Source organism: Stereum hirsutum, assembly GCF_000264905.1.
Source record: "Stereum hirsutum FP-91666 SS1 unplaced genomic scaffold STEHIscaffold_16, whole genome shotgun sequence".
Taxonomy (NCBI): Eukaryota; Fungi; Basidiomycota; class Agaricomycetes; order Russulales; family Stereaceae; genus Stereum; species Stereum hirsutum.
This window is the reverse complement of record NW_006763146.1, coordinates 1,337,738-1,361,326: the sequence shown is the minus strand read 5'-3', so window position 1 is coordinate 1,361,326 and position 23,589 is coordinate 1,337,738. Positions and strand designations below refer to the sequence as shown.

Below are 23,589 nucleotides of genomic sequence, written 5' to 3'. Positions count from 1 at the left end.
ACCTCTTCGCGGGCGAAAAAGCTCTCAGCTGGAGTGGGCTCCACAGTATTGGCCGAGCGAGAACTCTCAACAGACCTGTCGCTTGTTGTCGGCGGCTTCTCATCATTGGATTTGACCGGAGGCGTCACCATCTCAAAATATCCTTCAATGGGTTTATCGAGAGATGATGCTCCTTCAGTGGTTCGGTCTTCGTGAACCGCACTCAAACGAGATTGACTACTCAACTTCAATTTGTCAACAAAACCTAGTTGTAAGAAGAAATCCGACTCACGAGTCAAAGTCATCTTCGTCTAGATCCAAACCATCGTCCAACTCCACACCATCGTCGAAGTCCTCTTCATCGTCAGCGACAGAAGACTCATCGCCAGATGAAAACTCCTCATCCTGTGATTGTGTATCAACGGAGACCGCGGTTGTCCCTACGGAATTAGATAAAGGGGGCGAAGTCTCTCGAGCGGTCTTTCCTTGGGATGGTAATGGAGCTGAGGTTGCTGTGATGGAATCATCCGCAGCTGGATTGTCCTTTCGGGTGCGTGGATGGGTTGAGAACCTGGCAGAACGTCTGGCCGTTGTAGAACGTCTGTCTCCGACCCTCATTCCCATGAAACCAGTCCTCGAGGGCCCTAAGATCGTCTGAGTGTACTTCAGCCCAGTCGCGCCAGGGAAACCGGTTACATTGCGTGAACGAAGTTGTTCGGTCTCATCTTCGGAGAGGGGTGGACTAGACGGAGCAGCAAGTTCAGGCCAGCGTTCAAGGTCTGCTAAAGAAGCAGCGGCTATGTATGGGTTGGAGGAGAACGAAGGGTTCAAAGATATGAGGCGAGCGCCATAAGGATCATCGACATTGCGGAGGTAGTTCAGGCGCAGATTATGGATGAGAAATCTAAGAGTTGATCAGCCTCTTGACTTTTATTGTTGTCGTGAGGACATACTCTGGATCGTTGAGAAGAGACATTGTTTCGCTGGACAGTGGTGGTAAGAGTGAGAGAGTGAGAGACGCTGATCTGACGAATTCCTGATGTGGCACGTGTGGCGTGCGGTGCGTTTTCCGAAGAGTAATATAATATAGGTAATTTAACGAGAGGACTACACGATTTGACGAGATAAATGATGTTAGAGTCTACTGTACATAGTAACAAGTATTGGTATATGATATAACATATGTAACCTCAAATCCATAGATAGACAAGAAATCACGGCGTCCACATAGGCAGCACGCTTCCTACATCGGCGGAAGGTCTATAAGAACCGCGCAAAGATGCCTGCGACCTCGGTCTCCCCATTTCCATCGATTTCTCACTCTCGATCTCCTCGAAACTTCGCACTAAATCCTTCACGCTGGAACCACTACTCCTCCTGGCCTGAGATGTCCTTGCTACCGGTTGAGTGTGTTCAATCGGCGGCGAGACGGGGCGCAGCTCTACTAATCGCTTTGGTTCCTGCTTGTGCCGAACCTGCAAGCGCGGGATTCGGGATGGCTGGAGGTTGACCAATGACTTCGGGTGGGCGGGCTTTGGAATCGGTTTGCTGATAGGTGTGTGGACCGGTCCACGCGGCTTCTCAAGGATTTCCGGCGGCGGGAGAGGCAGACCAGGACGACGCTCCTCCTGAGGTTTCAGCGTTTTGGCACCAGGTTTCGGTTTAGCTAGGGTTGGAAGGTAAGACATGAAGTAGGTCTTCATTCGGTTCCGAAGGCCAGGTGACGGCTGCGGCACTGTGTCCAATGTCGATGGTTCTTCGGAGACAAGCGACGAGGGTGGAGATGCCGTCTCGCTCGATGCTCCCTCATCAGTTGATATAGAGGCAGAGCCAGATGACACGGAAGCGATAGCGTTGGTGGGGGATGTGTTGGCGATGGAAACAGTCTCCTCCATGAGATGAGAGTATTGCGGAGCGTGAAGCATCGCAGGGAGTTTGCCTCGACTTGGGTCCGCCTGACCAAATACGAACGCAGACGGCAGTGGCGGTCGACCCTCTGACCCAAAGAAAGATCGTCGCGAAGCTAGAGGCGTGAAATCTGGGACGATGGGGGTCGAAACCCTACTGTTTGATCGTAATCCAACTGGTGTCGGGGGCGCTACCTGTCCAGTATTCTGCTTCTTCTGTAAAGCCTTTGCGCGTGCGAACAGACCATCCCTATATGATGGGAATAAGTCTCTCTGCTCGATTGAAAAAGAAACAGAACGAACGAACTTTGTCCACGATGCGCCCATACGCCTAATAGCGTCCTCTCCGCCCATCAAAGTCACGAATCGCTTGATAACCTCCTCCAAATCCACGGTACCAGCATCCGCCATAGCACCGTTTCTCCCCGACGCAAGCCTCTCATCCGTGAAGCAGGCGTCCAGTAGCTTCCAGTCGTTCTTCATCCAATCTCTTGGCCCAGCTGTGTCGATATAGAGCGATGTCTCAGCCCATGTTGGTCGCGCACGAAGACCAGAAGGGGCCGGTGTAAGGAACGGGTCTCTTCGCCAAGAAGTCTTCAGCGCCCTGGGCGTACTGTAGCCAGCTTTGCTGGACGGGCTGTCCTCCGCGCGGGCAGTAGTCAAACTGACCTCTGCCTCGTGAAGTAGTTCAGGAAGCGTCATGGACGGGCTGTCTGGCATCACGACCCGTCCATTGATGACACCACCCATCGTGCTCCAACGTACTTTCTTCGCCTGCTGAGGAGAGAGTGCCTTGACGATACCGGAGCCTGCAACGTCCGCCCGACGTGCACTCTTGAGAAGACTATCGACAGATGAGTGGCGCTGTCCGCTTCTCTTCGCCTTCTGGATCATGTCATAATCGTGCTATGACCATTGAGGGCGTTGGAATTAGCGCAAGACCATGAAAGTCATATAATAACGACACACCAATTTAAGGATAGCAGCGGCTCGAGCGGCTGCCCGGGGATCGTCGCTGACGATCTTCACAATACTTGCGTCGCCCTCGTCGCCACTTTCATCAGAAGTGAAATCGTCCATGTCATAGATTTCATCTTGCGAACCCTGAATCCCTGGCGACTGATCATCGGCACGGGAGTTTGAATGTCAAAATCCATCATATACGAGCAAAGGGAAGAGAAACGAAATACCTGTGTTGACCGATGTTCTTCGTGAGCGGGGTGATCATACAGGGGGTCCACCGATAGCTCTCTGTCCACAGACGCCTCTTCCTCATCCTCCTCCTCATCCACTGACCCCTCACGCGCAGACCAGCCTGGCGAAGAAACGTCATGCTTGGTCTGATATAAATCGTCTTCATGGCCCGGTGACGACTGTCTTTCTTGCCGGGATAAAATGTCATGTGTTTCGAAGCTTTGGGACTCTTCAGCAGGTTGCGAGACATAAGATTTGTCGCCGAAGGAAGTGTCTCCAGGCCCGCGGTTGTCCGTAGGCTCAGAAAAGCTGAGGTTCACATCTTCGTGGCCTGAATCGAAGGAGGCGCTCCGGGATAAAACGACCTCGTTGCCGTCCACCTGCGATTGAACGCCATCTTGAGGTATATGTATACCGTGAAGTTCGCGATGATCGTGTTCAATGGAGTCTTCCTGTTCGAAATGGTCATCACCTTCGTTCTGCCGCGAAGTGAGGGGCTCGAAGTCGCTCGAGAGATCGTTTGCCTCCAAAGATGGGCCCTCGTCAGCATAATGGTTGGGCTCGCTTTCGGATAGGTGTGGCGCGGCTTCAACCTCGTCCTTGTAGTCGTCGGAAGAAGGACCGAGCAATGATGAGTGACTTTGGGGACCATCTTCTTTGTTTAACGAGTCCTGCCCAATCGACATAGAATCGTCCATCTGTTCGTCTGTATCGGACTTCTCCAGGTCCTGATTCCTCACAGGCGGAGCATTGTCTTCATGCTTTTCTTCCATAATCCGCTCATCATCGGGATCCAGGTCTACTTCGCTCGTCAGGCTGACTTCAACTTCTGAATCGTCCATAATGTCCGCATCTGCTTCGTCATGCCCGTGCACCTGTTCTGATTGTTCGTCGTCTTGGTTCTCACCCTCTTCCTGCTCCTCCTCGACCTCATCAGCGAATGAAACTCTGCGCCCCCTCCCCTTCTTCCCTGGAAAGGGACTGATAGGCCGACCCCATGTCTCCATCCTCCACTTGGTAGTGCTCGTAGGTGGATCCATCTTCGTCGGGACAGACATGATGGTATATCTCCCTGTGAACTCTCCCTCTCCCTCCACCTCGTCAATCCGTCCCTCCCCCTCGTCAGAGCTGGACCCATCATCGCCATCAACACCCGTGGAGAAATCGAAAATCGGTCCTGGACTGGGCAGCTCGTCATCGTCCGACTCTTGGTGGAGAGAAAAGTCCAGGCTCTGATTCATTTCGAACGTAGGTGAGGGCGACCTGGCGTTCGTTGGCCCAACGGGAGAGGACTCCAACACCGGCGTATCCCTTGAGCTGATGTTCTCCTTCAGAGGCTCTTTCTCCTTAGATCTCCTCATAATTGGCCTTCCATGCAACAAGATCGGATCGTCCGTGGGCGAGGGTGGGGGCGCAGGTTTGGTGAGGTCGATGTCTGGAGGTTCTTGTTTGATCTGTAATTTTAGGACTTTCGTCCCTGCGGCGGATTTGCGCGTCACCGTTTTTCGTTTGCTTGACTTGGGCACTTTCGGACAAAACGTGCGGGCAGAAACCGGGGTCATGATGATCTCCCGTGGTGGGGTGAAACGTTCTTTAGGGTACTCGTATGTGGGAGCCGGAGTAGATGAGCGAGCACGGCTGGGTGAGTGCTGTCGCATAAGATCATGGCTTGGATGCGGGTAGTCTGGTCCAGAGTTTAGTTCATTTGATGTCTGAGGAAAACGTTTGGTGGGCGACTTCGAGCCTATCCGTGAACGTGTCGGTGAGTTTTCGTGGCGTGGCATCTGGTATCGCGGATGGGGAGAAGGGGCGCGTGCGCGAGTAGGTGAAGAGAGTACACCTCTGTCAACGATTGTTCTTGTTTGCTTGCGAGGTTTCGGATTAGGTGTGTTCTCGACAGTTATATCTGATATATAGGTATCGCTGGGAGATCTACCGGTGGAGATGGCGGAATCAAGAGTGGGGACGTTGAGTCGTTTCCGCTTCCCAGACCCAGATGTAGAGCTGCCATGTGGAGATGAGGTCACCGAGGTAGAGTGCTCATTCGAGTCCAAGCCCGGCTCAGGGCTGTATCTAATGACCTGAGGAAGGTGAGGTTAAGCGTATGCCAGGACGAAAGTAACTGCGCATGACGGACTGATTGCCTGCTCCCACTGGGTCTGATACTATCTTCTGGTGGCGGGCTAATCAGGGTCTTCGCGGCGTCCATCTCGAGCAGGGTCTGAGAATTCTCTGGGGTAAAGAGGCCGGACGAGAAGACGTCTTCGGGTGTCTGCTGTGGTCTGACGGACTTGGAGTTTCGACTGCGGTGGCGTGTATTGGAGCCTGTATCATCTTGCATAGGATGTGGAGGCATCTGTGAAGTGAACGAAGAAGGCGCGGCGAACACGATTCCGACGAACGAGCTCAAACGCGCTCACGTGACCACGGTCTCCCGGTCCGCGCTAATCAATATCGATCGCAACGCGTCCAGCGTCGGTCTTTTGAGAGGCCTTCACTCCCAGTGGCCCTCGAGGGCCCTGCAGCCTCAGGGGCTCTTATATACCCCAGCTTTTGCTTTTAACCCCACACCCACTCCTTCCCCGCATTCCACCCTCCCATGTCTGCCACCACTCTCCTCGCCGATATTCGCAGCCGCGTCGTCGTAGACGTGGATTCAAATGACTCTGCCGTCGCCGCTCGCCACACAGACGGTACAGTCAAATTCTGCGACATGACCTCTAATCAAGCCATCGTACACGGCGAGGCGACTAGGCCTGAGCAGAAAGCCCTTCTTCTCAAGGCCATCGACAGCGGTCGTACGGAAAATGCGCAAGCTATCGATGACCACCTTGTCGACAACATCATCGATCACTTTGTATGCCCTCTCTGCCTTGTCCTCAGATATATTCGTGTACGATAATAAGCCGTTTTTCAAATAGACAGTACTGTTGGCCACGACCGTATATCCTTACCTCACCGGGAGCGTGCATGCCCAAACGTCGCCTGCCTTTGCCTATGATACTGAGAAGACTGTCGCGCATGCTAAGCGCTTGGTTTCTATCTATGAGGCGAATGGGATTCCCAAGTGCTTCGACCTTCATCGTCACAATTACCGTCGGTGTACTAACAACCCTGAATAAAGATCTAGAGTATGTATCAAAATTCCGTCGACTCCTGAGTCGATTGTCGCGTGTCAGTACCTTGAGAAGATCGGTATAAGGACTCTCGCCACTTGTCTCTTCTCTGTCCCACAAGCTGTGGCCGCCTCACAGGCTGGCTGTCTTTATGTTGCACCATACTTCAACGGTCGGTGTCCTTTCATTCGTTTGGCATTCAACGAAGGAATCTAACTCCGCCCATAGAGCTCCGCGTACATTTTGAGCCTTCTTTGTGGCGTGAATACAAAGACACTGCGTCCGAACATCCAATGGCTATCGTCATTTATGACATCGTCGAGACGTACAAACGCATCGGGTCGAAGACTCTAGTGATGCCTGCCAGGTCAGTCCCGTTCCAGAAACTTTCAGAAGCCATAAACCGACCATACTCTCTATGCTGTGTCTAAATTCTAAAATGATATCCTTTATCACACAGTATCGTCACCGCTGCTGAGGTATGCAGGCCATCTTCAACCGTTCACACTGTAACAGTAAACTGGCTTATCGTCTTCTCAGGTCTCCGCGCTTGCTTCACTTCATCCCGACCACCTCACCCTCTCCGGCTCAGTCCTCGACCAACTCGCCGCCCTACCCGCTCCATCTCCGTCTGAATCAGCCGCACAAGTTACCTTGACCCCGGAAGCTCAAGAACCTGAAACCCAGCGCCCCTCGGTCGAGTTATCCGCCCCACCCGCGTCCGCTGAGACAGCAGACGGTTCGAGTACGAATAATTCAATGGTCAATCACCGGGTATCACGTACTCAAAGATATATTTTTATGTAGCCAAGGACCGAGTATCGAGCACTTCCTCTTTCCCGGACTACCTGGCTTCATCTGCCGCTCCCCTCCGCGAAGCGCTCGCGGTCGACGCTGAAAGTACCCGGAAGCTGGCCGATGCGCTGAAAATTTTCGGCGAAATGGAAAGTAAGCTGAGGGAAATCATCAAGGCGGAGCTGACGAAGGCGTGAAGTCAAGGGATGTTGCTGTATATAGATTGAAAAAGTCTGGGGAAAGTTGTACGACATCACTGTGGATTGCTCGCCTGCTCTCCTGAGCCATGAAAATATCTGAGGTTCGGACCGTGGAGTTTACGTCGCGCTTCTTTGTTCGAGATTACACGGCGGCTAGACAAATGTACAGCTTATTGCGGTGGATTCCCTCCACATCAGTGCAGAACAGGCATTAATTGGAGGCAACTTCAAATCGGGTTCGTATTACGCGTGTTCAAACTCCGTGGCTAAACATCCAACCAGTCCTCGTTTCCTATACCTTTTTCACCCTGTACTTGCTTTCAAAACGCCTTATCCTCACACCTATTCTCAGCACACTCAAGCTGTACGCTTCGTCCGTCCAGTGCACGTTCGATCGATCGATAATATTGATCGTGCTCGTCTTCAGTGCTATAGTATCAAGAGCTTCGCCGGGCGTGTTCGCTGCACCTGGCGCTCCTGTCAAGACCGGTACGGGGATTGAGCTGGAGGCCACCTCAGATGGAAGTACGGAGGCGAGAGACGAGGTGGATCCGGCGCTGACATAAACCCTGACGAGGCTTTTGTGGGTATCAGTGTCGTGGACATACGGCAGACCAAGACACGGCTGAGCTTGAAAGCGTGATCGAGAGGTACTCGTCACCACGGTATCAACTGGAGAGCTAGATCGTGTTACACGGGATTCAAATCACTCACTTTATCAAAAACAGATAGCCTTACCTGCTAGACATATGTAGTAGCTCGTCGAGCGATACTATAGCACCAGCACTGTCGGAACACCGACTACATCAAACGGATCAAAACGGCGAGCATTACCCATTGTGAGCTTTTGACGTGCTGATACAGAAGACCACCGATCACGACTGACCGTGACAGACGCGCACGAGGATATGTCATCGACAGCAAAGCAGAGAGGAACGCTATGTCAGAACTGCCTGGAAGCGCAAGCATAGCTCACCTTGATCACCGGTATCGACTGTTCTATTGGAGGTATCGAGATCCTTTTTGAGCAGAGCAGTAGGGCCAGAGATAAGTACTACGCCAGTCTTTCTGTCGTGCCGCGGAAACGCATTCCGCCATAGTACTCAACACAAAGTAGTAGCCCAAGACAGTGGTGTACGCTAAGCGCCGCTACATTATATTGGGCTGCAGCCTGGTGAGCGAGCTTCGTTTAAGTAGGGCCCACGGCCGTGCCATTGGCAGACCTTCAAACCGCGACCAGCACAAGAGGAGCACAAGTGGAATCTGTAAGGCACGTTGAATCGAAAAGTACGTGAGATCGTAGTGGGAGCAGGCTTTGCAGAACGACACAATTTGGACGCAGCGCATAATGTCGGTTCGGAGTCTGAAAATAAGTCCCACGGTTGAATAATTGAGACGTGGACTTTGTCTCGCGAACAAACGTTGCCTGAAACAGTACTAGCGACTCAAAGTGCGAATACATCGTTGCCAAGTGAGTGTATCGCCGGCTACTCCATGGACCTCTGCTAACTATAGCAAAAGCTATCACTATATCTTGTTTAGTTGCTACACCCTTTCATTCCATCTCGGTCGTTAGCTGCGACCCCTTTAGTCCAAGTCAGAGTAACCATGCCTCGTCGGAAACGACAGCACTCAGATACCTCATCCGACTCTGAGGGAGAGTATATACCTCAGAATAGTACTGGAAAACGTAGCAAGCCGAACATTGCTCGAAAGTCAAGTAAACGCTTGGCTGCCAACGCGGGCGACACTGAGCCACTTGGACCAGAAGACACCCCGTCATTATCGAAAGCAAGGCCTCACTCTCGGACACTTCACACCATCTCATCCTCCAACGATATTCGACGTGCGTTGACGGCCTGGTACGATGGCGTTCGGGATACTCGTGGTATGCCTTGGCGCAAGCCATATGATGCGAGTTTGGGCCTCGAAGAGCGAGCACAAAGGGCTTACGAGGTATTTATGATGTCAAACCGGACTTTTTCGCATTTATGCTAACGATTGCAGGTCTGGATATCTGAGATTATGCTACAGCAGACACAAGTCGTTACGGTTATCCCATATTACAACCGTTGGATGCAGCGGTGAGAACATGGTGCTTGAATCCGTATCTTCCAAAGATGTTGATTCGATTTAAATAAGGACAGATTTCCCACAATCAAGGACCTAGTATGCGCTCCTCTACGGAATCACCGGGTCTTGTCTAATGAGCATGGTCGTTTAATACAGGCTGCCTCCGATATAGACACCGTCAATAGTCTATGGACCGGGTTGGGATACTACTCTAGAGCTGCTCGTTTACTCGCAGGTGCTAAAAAGGCTGTCTTAGAGCTGGATGGACGACTCCCGGACAAAGCCAAAGATATGGAATCCAAAATACCCGGCATTGGTCGCTACAGTGCCGGTGCGATCTGTTCCATAGCGTACAATGAACAAGTACCCGTGGTAAGATATTTCGCTCGTACACGCACTCTCGGACTGATACCTTCTATGCTCCAACCCCTAATTCTTAGCTAGACGGGAATGTGAATCGTCTTTTAAGCCGTGTGCTTGCTCTCCATGCCCCTCCGAAGAGTAAAGCAACGCTCGACCTTCTATGGGCAGGAGCTGAGGCTATGGTCCGTGGCGCTCTTTGTCCTGGTGACGTCAACCAGGCTCTTATTGAGTTGGGTAGTACTGTGTGTAAACCGAGAAACCCAACCTGCGGTGACTGTCCAGTGCAACCTTGGTGTACGGCCTATCAGGCGGCTAACAAGGTCAGTTCATCGCTGTTGTAACCGGGAGTTTCGCTCAAGACTGTGATGGCTAGGTGCCAGATGCGAGCACTCTGGATATTGAGGACCTTTGTACTCTCTGCGAGCCTGTATCATCTTGGGGACAAGACCAATTGGGGCCTGATGTGACCTCATACCCGATGAAGATAGAACGCAAGAAGCAACGTGAAGAACAAGATATAGTCAACGTCGTGGAATGGAGGAACAAACACAGTCGTTTCTTCCTCCTCATACGACGTCCCGAAGGAGGTAAACTACCTCCTTTTCCCTTGTGCCCTTAGTCGAATATAAGGCGCTTATATTCATATTACGACTTGCTTATAGGGCTTCTCGGTGGACTTCACGAGTTTCCAACTCTGTCTAACATTGATGCAACAATGTCTCCATCGGAGATCAAGAACGTCCCTGCGAGGTTGTTGGCTACACTCTTGAAGGCTCCGCCCCATTCTCTTGCCGAAGCCGTAGTCGCTCCATCTGATCCAGTCACATCTATGGTTGTGCAAATCACGCCCGCCGGGGATGTTGTTCACGTCTTCTCACATATTCGCAAGACATATCGTGTTCAGTGGGTCGTTCTTGAAGGTGGAGAATCGACTCCCCCCGAGCTTGAAGAACGTTTGCCGGTGCCTGTAGAAGGGCTATCGAAGAAAAACTTGCGTAAACCGAAAGCGACCACCAAGTCGAGTAGTTCGAAAGAGTATGTGGCCCCGAGGCTAGATGGTGCGCAGGAACAGAAGGGTGGTGATGGTGAGAAGTCCGTGATGGCGATGTGGGTGCCGTTGGAAGACGTTGAAGGGTCAAAGTATGTCCACTTTCTGTACTGTCGGCTGACCGTCACCTCACATCGACTTTAGCATCGGCACAGGAGTCTTGAAGATCTGGAAGCTCGTTAGGTCTCTATGGAGCGACGTGGGCAACTAGGGGTATTTGAAACAGCCACACGTTCAAAGCTCCAGCCTGAGTATACGACGTCGTCCACCAGGGCAGCCAGGGCTTTTCATACACGGGGAATGGCAGCGTGCCTCGACGATTCCATACGAGCTTCGAATCGTGTTCGGCGTTTTATCTGGCTATCGTTCTTCGCTTCCTCATCTGCATCACAATGCCCACCTCCCTGGAAAATAGTCAAAAACCTTGTCCCTACGCGGCTCGATGGAAGAGCTCGTTCTCTGCCGTGTGGTGCTGCAATATTCACTCTTTATTTCCTGGCGTGTTTGGATGTCTCCCGGCGGATCGTCACACATTCACACGCCAACCTTCTTGGTGGAACTCTCGACAGCTTAATTTACATCGATGCAATGTGTGGTGTTCCTGACTGACTTTGTCCTTACTCCTCAGGCACTTCGGCTGTCATGAGTGTATGTAGCGCCTGTATTATGACATTGCACACGCTTGTGGGTGCCTGTTTGGCTTTTTTGAGAGTCGCGGCTCTGGGCCCGGTAAAATCCCCCTTAGAAACGACGAGTTACCCGATGCGTCACAAAGAACACAGGGCGTGGTCGGCAAAGCGTTGCTTTTCAACCTTCCGTTTTGGGACAGGCGTTTGTCGCGTCACCCATTTGTGGCCCAAGTATCTACCAATATGGCTGGCATCTTGCCTTACTAGGGCTCCGGAATTCCCTCCGCAGGCAGGCCTGGATGGTCGTCGGTGAGAACGGGCGGTTTCGTTTCGAGTATCTCCTCGAAAGTCTACAATGTTCATTTGTCGGTCTCGGTTCTTTTCTCCATTGCCCGATCGACCTCTAATTGGCGTGTCCTGGGCAAAGTTCTCACCCGCATACGGTATAAAGGAGGGCCTTGCCTCGTCCCTCTTCCTTTTTCCTCAGCGGCCCAAGCACACTCAACCACTCTTTCGCTTTCTCTCCACCCCCCCTTTTGTAACCCTTTTTCGTGATGCGTCCGCGTTTCACCTCCGCACTCTTTCTCGTAATCTTGTTTCTACAGTGTAAGTCGGCCTTTGACGTTGCATTCTTTTTGTTGCTGATGAGCCTTTGGTTCTTTAGTCGCTGGCTTTGCATCAACCGCTGCCTTGCCACCCCATGCGGGTATGACTTGGCAGCGAATGTCAATAGCGATCGGAAGGAGAATGTGTTTCACCACCTGCAGGATCGTCGAGGACCCGGTAAGCATTCACTACACTGTCGAGAGATTTTCGAAGACTAATCACCCTGTTTTGTTTGTTCCCGAAAAGGCAAACCACGACATTCAACCTGTGGCTGCCACGTCCACCATCTCTGACACCGGCTCTGCCTCTACTATCATCGACGACCCGAGCGTCACATCATCCTCAGTCGCTCCTGTCTCGACTTCCACATCCGATAACGATACCTCATGCTCCACTCCGGAATGCCAGGTGCTGTCCGAGTCCACCAGTGCATCGAGCGTGTCTGCGTCCACACCCTCCATCATCAATCTCTTCGTTTTTGGGCTCACTGGTGCTAGCTTGTCTGTCCTTCTATCCTTCTTCTAAGCTCCGAGGCCCTCTCCTCGATTTCGTTCGTAGTATTGCGAGCGTCAAGCACAAAGAAGTCTGTCCAGACCTGTTGTAGAACGAGTGTACCCCGAATTCCCGACCTTCCTGTTTCTGCGCCCGCATCCTTCCCCACCTACAGACATCCAACTTCTCGATCATCAGCCCTTTCACTACAGTACTACTAGGACTATTGGTGACGAACGGACCCTCTCTGTTTCGCGCTCCGACGGATAAAGATTATTCGTACATATAGGGACTGTCGAATGCCGACTTAGATCCAGGAATGCTGTAGCTTTACATACCCCACCCTAACCACCCCAGTCTACCCACGGATCCCGTTGTTTTCTATAATCGATCGTGTACTGCCATCAAGCTCTAATGCGTCTTCCAGGAGTTGTACGATTATAAAGGCGGAAGTAGATGCGCGTATCTGTCTGTACTATTAGTATCCATCCAAACCAGGCACTCGTAGAGCTGGTCTCTACGCGGTTTGCTGTTGCTTTTTCGTAGAAAATCAAATTAGACACTTGTCATCTTCAAATTCCCACCTCCACATTGCCACATCGCCACAGGCATACTTAACATTTTCCCTGCGACGTAGGGTGTTTGCCTCCATCGACTCTTTCGAGCGTGATTGTTCACCGCCGAAGGACAGTATACATTGCATCAGAGAGATCCACGAAACGAGATAAAAACAAACAAAACGAATATGTCAAACGTCCGGCAGACGGCTCCTCAAAACATCGCCTTCACCCTATGCGAATTACTCAAGCGCCAAAAGCTTGTGAATAATATTTTCTCTCTGGATATGTGAACGAACCCTTTTAGAAGTTCTTCTTCTTTTCGTCCACTGACAAGCCTCCGGGGCCCATGTTCACGAGAAGAATCAGACCGCCAACGATCGCTGCGCGACCAAAGGCAAAGTCGAAATGAGTAAAACAAGATGTCGATGTGTGCAACCGAGGCGAAAGACGTACATAGTGTCTGGAAGAAGTCGTACTTCAAGAAGTCCCTGGCGGGGTGAGCGGAATTGACGCTCCACCAGTTGTTGACGGCGACATTGAAGATGCTGAGCAGTATGACGAGGAATGAAGCGGACCACTTGGCCTTGAAGCCAATGGCAACCATGACGCAGGCGACGAGACCGATGAGGGATACGAAGGCGCGGCCGATGGACCATTTGCCTTGGATGATGAAACCGATGAAGAGGAAAATGAGGAGAACACGTCCGGCAAGGAGGAAGCTGTCACAAATGAGCGTCAGTGCCTGAGGCCGAAACAGCGGATTCGGGTGCAAGAATAGGACGGGGAAAGGCTGAAGGTCTGTGAAAGAAGTGATGGGAAACAGAAAGGAGCGAATGAGAAACTGACTATTTCTTGCGGTCGTTCTCGCTCATGGAAGGAAGACCAGCGAATAGTTTCTTGCGGGTGATCATCGAGTCGGAGAAGACCATGAAGAGGCCGCCAATGACGGAGAGGTTACGAAGGAAGAAGTTGAGGTCAAAGATGAGACCGTAGCCGAAGCCTTGTGTGATGACCACGCCGAGAAGCCCAGCGCACGCATATTCAGTGTGCCGTTTTGTGACGACCGCTCCCGAAGCAACGAGCATGACCTGAAGACGTGGGATGTGAGCGACAGGCGCGTCAAACAAGTAGGCGGGAATAAATCGGCCCCGACTTACTATGACGTTCAAAAGGAGGAAAGTATGGGAGAGGCCCCAGGGGAAATGTCTGTGTCTGGAAGAGCGAAGTGAAGTAAATGGTCAGTAACAACAAACCTTTGAGCCTGTTTCTGCGACATACCTCTGGAGGTACCAGATCTGGTCACTCCACTGAGTGATGATCCTCAGAGCGTCCTCGAGGAAGGTGACAATGATCATGAACCTGCCAATGGCGGGGAGGTGTGGTTTGAGTGGTTGCGAGTAAATCTCGACGTTTTCCTCGACCATGCTCGCGTAGACGCGAACCTTCTCGAGCGGGTCGTCTGGGTCGGCTGCCCTGTATCCAGCGGGGGAGCGTGTGTTGCCCATGCCGTGCGGGTCAGAGCGCATTTCTGGGCTGTAACCGCCAGTGTTTGGGCGTGCAATGCTGATGCGTGAAGTCATGGCGAGTGCAACAGATAGAAAAGCAAAGGAAGGAGAGGTGCCAGAGGCCGAGCGAGGGACGGTGGTGGTGTTGACGGAGCTGAAGTACGTGGCAGCCACTCGTATGCTTCCGTGCGAACTCCGTTCCCATCTGGTCTTCCAACCGCCACATCACCTGCAGGGCCACATTCTGTCATAGCCTCGCTTTTTCAGTGCTCACATCAGACCTTGATACCAGGCATCAAGGCTCAAAACATGGCCAAGAACATGTAGGTGTATAGCTGCATGACTAATACTCTAACATGATACAGCCCACAGACTCAGATCGAGAACTCGTCCTCTGGCTTAAAGTTCTTCGCCATGTCCCAATATCCCGCCAGCTTCGTCCCGAGAACCTCCCTGGCCGATGCATCCGTAGGACACGTCTTCGGCCTAAAGTTCGTGAACGCCCTGTCCCTCAACTGCCCCTCCCATACCATGTCACACCGGTTATCTACCAACGACACCTCCGGGTCATCCGTCTTCTTCGTGTCTTCCACAGCGGAGGGGCCTGCGGCGGACGCTTCTACATTGTCGCCGTCCAGAACAACGTCCTCAGTACCTCGAGCTCGAGCGGCCTCCGTCCATGCGATACGATGCGTCAGGAGTCGCGTGTAGTTGCGCACGAACTTGGCAGCTCCCTCAACGTACACCATAGAGAAAGTTGGGTGGAAGATTACCACGCCTGTGAGGTTCATCTGCTCGGCATTCTTGCGAACCTTGAAACGGTGGGCGGGGTCGGAGAGCGTCTTCACCCTAAGAGTTCGTAAAAATCAGTCGCTGTCGCGCTTTCCTAATGGAAGGTTCAGCAACATACTTGAAAACAGCACCATAGATACCCTTCTTCTCTTCCTCTACTTTCTTCGTTTCCACCTTCTCCCTCCTCTGATCGTCCGTCAACTTCCTCTCCGCATTCATTTTCTCGTGACCGTGTTTGCGCATTGCAACCTCGCGTCGAACACGAGCCTCTACCCGCGTAGGATCCTGCACAGCATCCGAGGTGAGCACTTTCATTAAGTTTGCCAGGCGAACTTTCGGGGGGTCCGGAGGTATGAGACCCATCCGGATGCGATCGCGTTTGTCTTGCAGTTCAGCCTGACGACGCCTCTTGCGCATCTTCTTCCGTTCCTAGAGCAGACAACTCATCGCCCAGAAGCGCGCAGAGGTCGCTGCTAAGATTGCGGCCATGAAGAAACCTGGAGGACCGGCCATCTTTGCTCAACAACCCACTGCCACTTCTGTCGCCGCTCCACCATCGCGCGCCCCGGCGCCAGCTGCAGGCCTCTCCGATGACCTTGCCAGGAAGATCGCCGAAGCGAGGAATAAGGTCACTGAGGCTCAGCGCAAGCTCGCGATCAAGGACAACCCGTACATGGTGCGTAATACCATCTACCCTACTCACTTGGTCTTACTCACTTGCGCTCTAGTCCATGCCGCAAACCGGGAAGAAAAACAAGCCCGTGGAACCGTCGCAGCAAGGTGCTGGGCTCAAGATGACTGCACATCCTCTTTTGCTCGACACTAGCGTCCCTGCGCCACAGTCCAAAAAGGACCGTTATAAGCCCATGCAGCCGAAATTCGCCTCCATCCGTGCGAACACACGAAACGCACCCTCGCCGTCTCCCGCACCGACACCCACACTCCCGTCTACTCCCAAAGAGAATCCCTACGCTGCTGCAGCTGCGGCCACAGATACGGGCTTTGAGGGTGCACCGAGGGAGAGGGTGGGGAGGAGTATGAAATTCAATCCGAAGGGTAAGTATGTGGCTGTCGCGAACCAGATGAGACAGGACGCGCAGCTAGAGGCGTTGAAGCAGAGGATCGCGGAAAGCGCGAGGAAGGCTGGCTTGGACACGGAGTTCGATACTTTGGAGAAGAATATACGAGTACGTTTGTTCAGTTCTTGTTTCTTTCGCTGGCTTGTCCTAATAGAGGAACATCTCACTTCAGCGCGAGGCGCCACCTGATGCAGAATGGTGGGACGTCGCTTTGTTACCCAACAAGCACTACGATGACGTTTCCAACTTGGATATCGGGCAGTTAAATATTCGAACGGAGAGCTCGCCTATCACCATATATATCCAGCATCCAATTCCAATTGTTGCCCCTAGCGATAAGAACAGCATCGAGGCCAAGCCTCTAATGTTGACGAAAAAGGTACGTCTCCATGCCTTCCGTGCTGCATTCCATTCTTAAAGTTTTTCCGTGGCTGGGGCTGACGCCTCCTTGGAAACCTATACATTACGACCTGTTAGAGCATAGGATCGACCACAAAGTCAATAAGTCCACTTACACCTGACGGACCACCAAGACCATTAGGGGGAGTCTGGAAGGAAGGAAAGAGGTTATAGAGGCGACGTCAGAAAGAGTGGTAGCAAGGATATTCACCTTGAGAGCGGATGAAGGGAAGGGTACTCACGGCGATGTCACTGTGAGGTACAACGTCAGCGGAGATGATGGCTACAAGAAGAGTGAAACAGACCTTCGTGCCTTCTTCGCAGAAGATGAGTCCCCATTGCCCTCAAAGGGCCGCTTTCTGTCGCTCATTGTCACCGACTATCGAGTCGCGGTCGTCGTCGAGAGTGGTGGCGAGGTGCAAGCTTGACTGTTGCGGACGACGCGCTCACGCGAGAGCGAAAGAGGCGCGGTTTCCTTACGTAATCGCTCTCATCCCTCTCATGTTCTCCTTCCTCTCCTCCACCCGCTCAACACTTGGCCAGGCCGCCCGTCGTCTTGTTCAACAGCGACAGCCATCTCTCGTCCGTGGCCGTGCGGACCTTGCCCCCAAAAATGTCGACCCTCGCTATCTCAGACGGCACAAAGGCGTAATCCCTATCAACATCGGTGGATCCATCAAGGGCACTACGCTCGCGTTTGGTGAATGGGGCATCCGGATAAAGGGCCTTGGTGTTAGATTGTCGGCGAAGCAGCTCTCGACGGCGCAGGATGTATTGCTGAGGAAGATGAAGGTCATCAAAGGCTCCAAAGTATATCTGAGGGTGTTCCCCGATGTTCCCGTGGCCATCAAGGTGCGCATACCCTCACATCAGGGTCAGACAGCGAGTTTGCTCATGGGATACGATCATCTAGGGAAACGAGACGCGTATGGGTAAAGGAAAGGGGACATTCGAGTACTGGGCCACCCGGTCAGTCCTCTTCCGCCACCTAAGTCAGATCTTTGTCCTGACCATATATAAATGTTTCCAGTGTCCCCACCGGACGTGTCATCTTCGAAGTAGGAGGCGTACCCATTCGTGAGGAGCTGGCGCGTGAAGGTATAGCTTCATTTTCATCTTGTGCTTTTCTTTTGACTGACATCTCACTGTCCTGTAGCCCTTCGGCAGGCGGCGTCCAAACTGCCTACCACCATGGAATTCATCAGCCGGAAAAGCCTTCCACGGTTAGGCAGTATACTTGTTGCGCCTGAGACTCCTTCGACCGATTCATCCAAGCCTGAGGTCCACCCGGGTTCACAATCATAACCTACTGTAGTTGCTTGATTATTTGCTCAGCGTGTAGTAGCAAGCGTGCTCGTCACCCCAATCTACCACGCATGTTCTTTCTTGTGTCTGCTCATTCGCATATGCACACAAAAGAACTTGTGCGGTGAATGTGTGACCATGTATATATTTATTACAACAAACGGTCTACTTGTTTGGGGTCGCATCCAACTGGCTTGCACGCCACAGTTTGCCTCGAGGCTATCACGGATGAACCTGGACCTGACCTCGACTTGCTCTTCTGTCCCACTCATCAATCCGACTTTTGTGCTGCTCGGATCTGACTGAGTTTTCGACAACAGTAAATCTCTACGATACATGTCTACCCTTACCGATCGTAAGGCATCATTCAAACAACCTCCAAAGGACAAAAGCCTGTCCCAACAAGTGCGACGGAACAAGGTGCGTCGCGTTCAGCCTAGCCTCCATATCTTTCTCCCGTACTGACATCTTCCATCATGGGCATCGTTTGGTAGGCCCTCGAAGACCAGAAACGCGTGCGTTTATTGTTTCATGATCTTTAATTACAACCTACTGAACTCGTGGCGCACCCCGACACAATATCTCCTTCTTGCCGTCTTATCACAGAGACGAGCGAAACGTGTAGAATCCGAACGACATGTAGACCTCTTCGCTGGTTTATCTCTCGGTGACTCCGACGAAGAAGACGAACACCCGCAGATCACAGAGGACACGATACTCAGAGAAGGTGTGGGCCACCTCGCACCACTTCTTCAAGACCAAGCTGCCGCACCCACATCCACGGATCAAGCTCTCCCGACCTCATTCTCGGCGCAGGAGAAGGGCAAGAAGCGACATGGCAAGACCAGATCACGTCAAAAGGCTGGGAAGGGCAAGGCGCGGAAGATCAGTCCGTGGGCGGACAAGTGCATGTATGCAGAACTGTTGGAGATGCGCGATGTAGGAAGTCACACGGGTGGTAGCATGGTGTCGGGGATTCTTTCAGCGGACGAAAGTGTCGATGGCTTGCCAGAGGATTTGGAGGAGGGTTGGGTGGCCGTAGCGCCTGTGCCGAAGGGTAAACGCTGTCTTGCAGTCGCGCATCAGGGAAGCGGGACTGTTGGACTTGGTGAGTGCTGTATTATTGCCTCTGCATCATACGTGTATCTCAAGGATCCCATTACATCGGTGCCACAGTACCGAATACAACTCTGCGTTCTCGTGTGTTAGGACGTCCTCTCATGCCACGGTTCCCATCGCTGCTCCCTTCCGACACTATCCTCGACTGCATCCTGGACGCAAACTGGAAAGACAATGGGATAGTTCATGTACTGGACGTTCTTCAATGGAAAGGACAAGATGTTGCGGACTGCGAGACCTCATTCCGGTCGGCCAACTTTTTCAGTTCCTCATCCTGATCGACTGTGAGTCTCACTAGCTGTGATAGTTTCTGGTGGCGAGACACTCGGCTTTCTGAACTTCCACCGCCACAACCGCCTACTGCCATCGCTCCACCCCCAGCCTCTCCCTTGGCCTCATCCAACGCTCCATTACCAACATCACAATCACAAATCCCTGGATATCAATTTCCCTATCCTATAAACTTTCGTCCGATACCCTACTACTCCAGCACGACCTATCAAACGCTTGCTACGAACATCATCCCAGCCGCCCGTCAAGCCGTTTCCATTCCCATAACTATTCCTTCTCCAGTACAGGAGCTTAATGACGGCATGGACGTCGACACCAACATGTCCACAGGGACGGTGGTCTCTCGCAACACCACTATCGTGTCTGACGGCTTGCTGCTCTATGTTGCTCAAGGCTTATACGAAAGCGGGACGAGTCCTCTCAGCTGCTGGGTACCGATCGAGGGTTACGAAGACGAGAACGGGAACGCTCAGCGACATTGGGTCGGCGGAAAGACCCATGGTCAAGCCAGTGCTGGCGAGGGTGCGATGCAGGTTGAGAATTTCGGCACGGAAAGTCTACGAGAACGACCGCTGGATTTATTTGAGAAGTCGGTTTCATTGCGCTCTTCACTTGCACCAATAGAACTAACTCAACGCGTCCGGGACAATTAGATTAGTTCAACGACGAGCGATGCGGGGGGGTACGGTGGAGGGAATGACGTTATGATAGGATTCATGATTGGGCAAATCTGATACGGCGAATGGTCTGTGGTTACCCAACTTGTTCGCTAGATGTTGTATACATGAATGTACGTTGTGAGAAACCGTGAGCAAATGACTATTGTATGCTGTCTCCGGTCAACGTGGCGCCGCCTGCCAGGGCGGGCGGCCGCGCGTGAGCGACTCTCCTTCTTCCATACCCTTCCATTGGACCATGTATTACGTGCCCGAACGTGAAGAACGTTGAAATCTTGTCTCCTTTTGCTTTCTCTTACTACGACCTGATGATTCCGTGCGTCGGATTTGGACAAGGCTCAAGTTTCTGAATCGTAATGCCCACACCGCCATTCCCACTACCGCCTGACATGTCCACGCCCTTCTATTGCTCTCATGACGTCCCGTGCTCCTTATAAGTGATCTTGCGAACGGCTAATTACACTGTCTGGGGTTGCGAACGACGCTAGCGCTGTCAGCTCCTTTGAAACTGCAACCATCAACTACCATGCAACTAGCAAAGTTGAGGACTGGCCCTGCTCGTCGCCTTTCAGCCGGACAGCGTATTCTCAGACAGCTCTCTACGCGTCCCACCAATGGTCTGTCCGCTGTGCAAGGTCCCTCAGAACCTCCCCTCGACACCCGTACTCTTCCTCGATACTTCGCCGAAGAAATTCTAGAGAAACGTGCGGACCGTCCTGCCCTCCAATGCCCTCGTGAACGCCCCAGGCCCCACGGTGGCCCTGTTTCACGAAACCTGGGATTAGCTGATGACAGCCATGGGTATCTGGCCTGGGATTTCGAGGAGTTCGACAACAATGTGGCTGCCTTGGCGAGAGGACTTGTCGGCCTAGGGGTGAAGAAGGGGGATAGAGTTGCCGTAGTAATGGGGAACAACAGGTGTGTCAGCTCTCATGACTTCATCAAACGCGGCTGAGCCAGAGGGGCTGATTTATTGGTCGCCCTACGGTCAGTGCGTACGCTATGCTGCAGTGGGCTTGTGCCAAAATTGGTGCAATATTGGTCACCATCAACCCGGCGTATCGTGTACACGAATTGGTAAGTTGCCCGCTTTTTTTACGCCTTCTTCGAGGTTTGCGGCGTCTCTCCCGTTGAAAATATAATTCGTTCTTTATAGATCAACACTCTGCGCCTCGTCGGCGTGAGCCATCTTTTTCTTGTCCCACAGATACGTACATCTTCCTATCTTAAGCTCCTGACAGAAGTCATGCCATCCCTTCGGACTCGGGAACCTGGAAATATCCAAGAAGAACAGCTTCCGGATTTGAAGCACATCGTTCTAGTCGATAATACCGGAGACTACAAAGCATTTCAAGATATTATGAGCGACGTGCGCTGCGCGGCAGATTTCCGAGAAATTCTAGTGTGGCGGGAGAAGGGAAAGGAAGAGAAGACAGTAAAGGAAGTGGAATCAACATTACAGAAGGACGACATCATGAATATGCAGTACACAAGGTAGCTTGCGTGTCCTTCTTGATGATTCTCGACTCAGGCGAATATCACAGCGGAACGACGGGGATGCCCAAGGCCGTTTCAGTGAGTACAAGTTTCACCTCACGATTCGTATTCTATGTCGATGTTTACGATTGTTGCCCGATCATAGCTTACCCACTATAACTTGATAAACAATGGCATATCCATCGGCAGCGCCATGGATCTCACCGACAGAGATGTTGTCTGTAAGCCCTGATCCTTTTGGTACACTATAACTGGAACTACCAAACTGACTCCATTTGTTTACTCACTCTCGTTAGGTAACGTTCCGCCTTTATTCCATTGCTTTGATAAGTCTCATCTGTGCGCAAATATATCTGGTGCAACCGATGATTAACCTGTCCAAACTGCACTTCTACCCGTCCCACACGCCTCATATTGGGGAATCTCGCTGCCTGGGCCCACGGTGCCTGCATAGTCTACCCTTCGGAAATATTTCATCCACCGTCGATAGTTGACGCAGTGTCCAATCTCCGATGTACGGCATTACATGGAGTACCAACACATTTCATCGGCGTGCTGAAGGAAATCGAGAAGCGCAGGCAGGAGGGACGCACTATGGATTTCAGTGGCCTGAGGTGTTTTCGATTCCCTGGAATACCGTTTCCGATGAACAAGTGCTGACACGCAATGCAGAACGGGTATAGCTGCGGGTTCTCCGATACCTATCGAACTCATGAATCAACTCATGAGCAAGATGAACCTGAGGGATCTGACAATTGCATATGGCATGAGTTGAGTGTTTATTAGAATTTTATCTGTACTAACACTTATCTTGGTTATACCTTCTTCCAGCGGAGACGAGGTTAATCTCACCATGACTAGTCGTTTCACGAGAACATAATTAACTTCATATTTGCGCCTCCCAGCCCGGTCTCATTCCAAACAACGGTGAAGGATCCTGTCATAAAGCGCGTAGAGACAGTAGGCCAAGTGCGCCCACACGTAAAGGCGAAGGTTGTCGACATGGAAGGCCAGGTTGTTCCTGTCGGGACGCCTGGCGAATTGCTTGTAGCGGGTTATCTCGTGCAAAAAGGGTGAGCTACTTCACTAACTGGCCTCTGTGCGGATATACCTGAAAGCCTTTACATGTAGATACTGGGGTGACGAAGCGCAGACAAATAGTGTCATGAAGAGGGATCCGGAAGACGACCAGGTCTACATGCATACTGGTGATGAAGCCATTATGGACGAAGAGGGGTATCTCAGCAGTGCGTAGGAATTCGAACTGTGACTATGTCTCCTCCGCTGAAGTTATTTTCGACTCCATAGTTGTTGGAAGGATAAAGGTTAATCTCGTTTGAATCCTATGAGTGCCTTGTGAACCTCATCCATGATTGCTCTCCTAGGACATTATTATACGCGGGGGAGAGAATCTATTCCCTGTGCAGATCGAGAACGTACTCACCAGTCATCCATCCATCGTAGAAGCTGCCGTGGTTTCAGTTCCTCACGCGACATTGGGCGAAGCTGTCGGAGCATGGATTGTTCTAAGAGACGGTGCAAAGATGACGAAAGGGGAGGCCAAGAGGGTGGTGTGGGACGGAATGAACCCTCAGGTGAGCCGTCAAGCTTAAGTATTCTTAGCTGTCGTCAAAAGGCTTTATAGTCTCCATCACTGGCCACGGTATTAACTCTTTGCGTCTCAGAATTCTCCGGCATGGGTGTGGTTTGTGGGCGAAGACGGTACACCGGGCGAACTACCGAAGACCGCGAGTGGGAAGGTTCAGAAACATATTCTAAGAGATTGGAGCAAGGCCATGGCGAAAAACGGTGTGGGGATGGTTCCTTGAAGAGTGTGTCCGATGTGCGTGTGCTTGTATGTAGACGAATTAGATGCTTTTGCTCTATCCTGTCTGAAATGTCGACAGACGATAAGTGGAAGCTGGCCGAGGCCCGAGGGTCTCTGCGGAGAAAGTGCGCGAGT

At 52.0% G+C, this 23,589-nt stretch overlaps 10 protein-coding genes across 10 annotated transcripts; 7 read left to right on the top strand and 3 right to left on the bottom strand.

The window, feature by feature from the left end:
- Positions 1-1,075: 1,075 nt before the first annotated feature.
- On the bottom strand, positions 1,076-5,380 carry STEHIDRAFT_149818 (uncharacterized protein). Its single transcript, XM_007309039.1, has 5 exons — positions 5,218-5,380; positions 3,077-5,161; positions 2,856-3,005; positions 2,194-2,792; positions 1,076-2,136 (listed from the first exon to the last, which is right to left on the bottom strand). Exons 1-5 carry the CDS (start codon positions 5,287-5,289, stop codon positions 1,194-1,196), a joined length of 3,849 nt encoding a protein of 1,282 aa, XP_007309101.1. The 5' UTR covers positions 5,290-5,380; the 3' UTR covers positions 1,076-1,193.
- Positions 5,381-5,647: 267 nt separating this feature from the next.
- Positions 5,648-7,426, top strand: STEHIDRAFT_85624 (aldolase). The gene is made up of 7 exons (XM_007309038.1): positions 5,648-5,937; positions 6,002-6,147; positions 6,205-6,368; positions 6,425-6,563; positions 6,657-6,675; positions 6,737-6,941; positions 7,004-7,426. The coding sequence occupies exons 1-7, from the start codon at positions 5,680-5,682 to the stop codon at positions 7,186-7,188; spliced, it is 1,116 nt and encodes a 371-aa protein (XP_007309100.1). The 5' UTR covers positions 5,648-5,679; the 3' UTR covers positions 7,189-7,426.
- Positions 7,427-8,744: 1,318 nt separating this feature from the next.
- Positions 8,745-10,886, top strand: STEHIDRAFT_171731 (DNA glycosylase; the record flags this gene model as incomplete). Its single annotated transcript, XM_007309037.1, has 8 exons — positions 8,745-9,147; positions 9,199-9,275; positions 9,339-9,360; positions 9,421-9,636; positions 9,705-9,947; positions 10,001-10,214; positions 10,290-10,767; positions 10,820-10,886. The coding sequence occupies exons 1-8, from the start codon at positions 8,800-8,802 to the stop codon at positions 10,884-10,886; spliced, it is 1,665 nt and encodes a 554-aa protein (XP_007309099.1). The 5' UTR covers positions 8,745-8,799.
- Positions 10,887-11,832: 946 nt separating this feature from the next.
- Positions 11,833-12,739, top strand: STEHIDRAFT_171730 (uncharacterized protein). The gene is made up of 3 exons (XM_007309036.1): positions 11,833-11,910; positions 11,969-12,087; positions 12,157-12,739. Exons 1-3 carry the CDS (start codon positions 11,859-11,861, stop codon positions 12,433-12,435), a joined length of 450 nt encoding a protein of 149 aa, XP_007309098.1. The 5' UTR covers positions 11,833-11,858; the 3' UTR covers positions 12,436-12,739.
- Positions 12,740-13,083: 344 nt separating this feature from the next.
- STEHIDRAFT_124944 (SURF4-domain-containing protein) lies at positions 13,084-14,593 on the bottom strand. Its single transcript, XM_007309035.1, has 5 exons — positions 14,241-14,593; positions 14,120-14,174; positions 13,809-14,050; positions 13,416-13,681; positions 13,084-13,342 (listed from the first exon to the last, which is right to left on the bottom strand). Exons 1-5 carry the CDS (start codon positions 14,540-14,542, stop codon positions 13,263-13,265), a joined length of 945 nt encoding a protein of 314 aa, XP_007309097.1. The 5' UTR covers positions 14,543-14,593; the 3' UTR covers positions 13,084-13,262.
- Positions 14,594-14,841: 248 nt separating this feature from the next.
- Positions 14,842-15,676, bottom strand: STEHIDRAFT_161505 (Pre-mRNA-splicing factor 3; the record flags this gene model as incomplete). The annotated part of the gene is made up of 2 exons (XM_007309034.1): positions 14,842-15,316; positions 15,378-15,676. The coding sequence occupies 2 exons, from the start codon at positions 15,674-15,676 to the stop codon at positions 14,842-14,844; spliced, it is 774 nt and encodes a 257-aa protein (XP_007309096.1).
- A 70-nt stretch (positions 15,677-15,746) lies between these two features.
- On the top strand, positions 15,747-16,756 carry STEHIDRAFT_65429 (PRP3-domain-containing protein; the record flags this gene model as incomplete). Its single annotated transcript, XM_007308670.1, has 4 exons — positions 15,747-15,935; positions 15,988-16,315; positions 16,364-16,446; positions 16,511-16,756. 4 exons carry the CDS (start codon positions 15,747-15,749, stop codon positions 16,754-16,756), a joined length of 846 nt encoding a protein of 281 aa, XP_007308732.1.
- Positions 16,757-17,233: 477 nt separating this feature from the next.
- On the top strand, positions 17,234-18,191 carry STEHIDRAFT_85616 (ribosomal protein L16). The gene is made up of 4 exons (XM_007309033.1): positions 17,234-17,589; positions 17,651-17,706; positions 17,768-17,835; positions 17,894-18,191. Exons 1-4 carry the CDS (start codon positions 17,239-17,241, stop codon positions 18,040-18,042), a joined length of 624 nt encoding a protein of 207 aa, XP_007309095.1. The 5' UTR covers positions 17,234-17,238; the 3' UTR covers positions 18,043-18,191.
- A 136-nt stretch (positions 18,192-18,327) lies between these two features.
- On the top strand, positions 18,328-20,261 carry STEHIDRAFT_124942 (uncharacterized protein). Its single transcript, XM_007309032.1, has 6 exons — positions 18,328-18,462; positions 18,537-18,557; positions 18,649-19,150; positions 19,219-19,408; positions 19,469-20,041; positions 20,106-20,261. The coding sequence occupies exons 1-6, from the start codon at positions 18,379-18,381 to the stop codon at positions 20,158-20,160; spliced, it is 1,425 nt and encodes a 474-aa protein (XP_007309094.1). The 5' UTR covers positions 18,328-18,378; the 3' UTR covers positions 20,161-20,261.
- A 351-nt stretch (positions 20,262-20,612) lies between these two features.
- On the top strand, positions 20,613-23,480 carry STEHIDRAFT_171726 (acetyl-CoA synthetase-like protein). Its single transcript, XM_007309031.1, has 14 exons — positions 20,613-21,047; positions 21,122-21,206; positions 21,286-21,623; positions 21,674-21,704; positions 21,772-21,847; positions 21,923-21,952; positions 22,033-22,240; positions 22,299-22,396; positions 22,458-22,467; positions 22,532-22,699; positions 22,758-22,873; positions 22,935-22,951; positions 23,012-23,221; positions 23,312-23,480. Exons 1-14 carry the CDS (start codon positions 20,656-20,658, stop codon positions 23,453-23,455), a joined length of 1,923 nt encoding a protein of 640 aa, XP_007309093.1. The 5' UTR covers positions 20,613-20,655; the 3' UTR covers positions 23,456-23,480.
- Positions 23,481-23,589: the final 109 nt, after the last annotated feature.

Excerpts from the sequence above, each read along its gene's own strand:
- STEHIDRAFT_85624 (XM_007309038.1), top strand. The coding sequence starts at position 5,680 with ATGTCTGCCACCACTCTCCTCGCCGATATTCGCAGCCGCGTCGTCGTA. Across the intron at positions 5,938-6,001 it reads ACAACATCATCGATCACTTT|ACAGTACTGTTGGCCACGAC; the intron begins GTATGCCCTCTC and ends TTTTTCAAATAG. Across the intron at positions 6,942-7,003 it reads TGAGACAGCAGACGGTTCGA|CCAAGGACCGAGTATCGAGC; the intron begins GTACGAATAATT and ends ATTTTTATGTAG.
- STEHIDRAFT_124942 (XM_007309032.1), top strand. The coding sequence starts at position 18,379 with ATGTCTACCCTTACCGATCGTAAGGCATCATTCAAACAACCTCCAAAG. Across the intron at positions 18,463-18,536 it reads AACAAGTGCGACGGAACAAG|GCCCTCGAAGACCAGAAACG; the intron begins GTGCGTCGCGTT and ends ATCGTTTGGTAG. Across the intron at positions 18,558-18,648 it reads CCCTCGAAGACCAGAAACGC|AGACGAGCGAAACGTGTAGA; the intron begins GTGCGTTTATTG and ends GTCTTATCACAG.
- STEHIDRAFT_85616 (XM_007309033.1), top strand. The coding sequence starts at position 17,239 with ATGTTCTCCTTCCTCTCCTCCACCCGCTCAACACTTGGCCAGGCCGCC. Across the intron at positions 17,590-17,650 it reads ATGTTCCCGTGGCCATCAAG|GGAAACGAGACGCGTATGGG; the intron begins GTGCGCATACCC and ends ACGATCATCTAG. Across the intron at positions 17,836-17,893 it reads TGAGGAGCTGGCGCGTGAAG|CCCTTCGGCAGGCGGCGTCC; the intron begins GTATAGCTTCAT and ends ACTGTCCTGTAG.
- STEHIDRAFT_124944 (XM_007309035.1), bottom strand. The coding sequence starts at position 14,542 with ATGACTTCACGCATCAGCATTGCACGCCCAAACACTGGCGGTTACAGC. Across the intron at positions 14,051-14,119 it reads TCCTCCTTTTGAACGTCATA|GTCATGCTCGTTGCTTCGGG; the intron begins GTAAGTCGGGGC and ends CCACGTCTTCAG. Across the intron at positions 13,343-13,415 it reads CGACTTCTTCCAGACACTAT|CGATCGTTGGCGGTCTGATT; the intron begins GTACGTCTTTCG and ends TTGGTCGCGCAG.
- STEHIDRAFT_149818 (XM_007309039.1), bottom strand. The coding sequence starts at position 5,289 with ATGGACGCCGCGAAGACCCTGATTAGCCCGCCACCAGAAGATAGTATC. Across the intron at positions 3,006-3,076 it reads AAGAACATCGGTCAACACAG|TCGCCAGGGATTCAGGGTTC; the intron begins GTATTTCGTTTC and ends GCCGATGATCAG. Across the intron at positions 2,137-2,193 it reads ATGGGCGCATCGTGGACAAA|GGATGGTCTGTTCGCACGCG; the intron begins GTTCGTTCGTTC and ends CCCATCATATAG.
- STEHIDRAFT_171730 (XM_007309036.1), top strand. The coding sequence starts at position 11,859 with ATGCGTCCGCGTTTCACCTCCGCACTCTTTCTCGTAATCTTGTTTCTA. Across the intron at positions 11,911-11,968 it reads CGTAATCTTGTTTCTACAGT|TCGCTGGCTTTGCATCAACC; the intron begins GTAAGTCGGCCT and ends TTGGTTCTTTAG. Across the intron at positions 12,088-12,156 it reads GCAGGATCGTCGAGGACCCG|GCAAACCACGACATTCAACC; the intron begins GTAAGCATTCAC and ends GTTCCCGAAAAG.
- STEHIDRAFT_171726 (XM_007309031.1), top strand. The coding sequence starts at position 20,656 with ATGCAACTAGCAAAGTTGAGGACTGGCCCTGCTCGTCGCCTTTCAGCC. Across the intron at positions 21,207-21,285 it reads CGTATCGTGTACACGAATTG|ATCAACACTCTGCGCCTCGT; the intron begins GTAAGTTGCCCG and ends CGTTCTTTATAG. Across the intron at positions 21,624-21,673 it reads ATGAATATGCAGTACACAAG|CGGAACGACGGGGATGCCCA; the intron begins GTAGCTTGCGTG and ends CGAATATCACAG.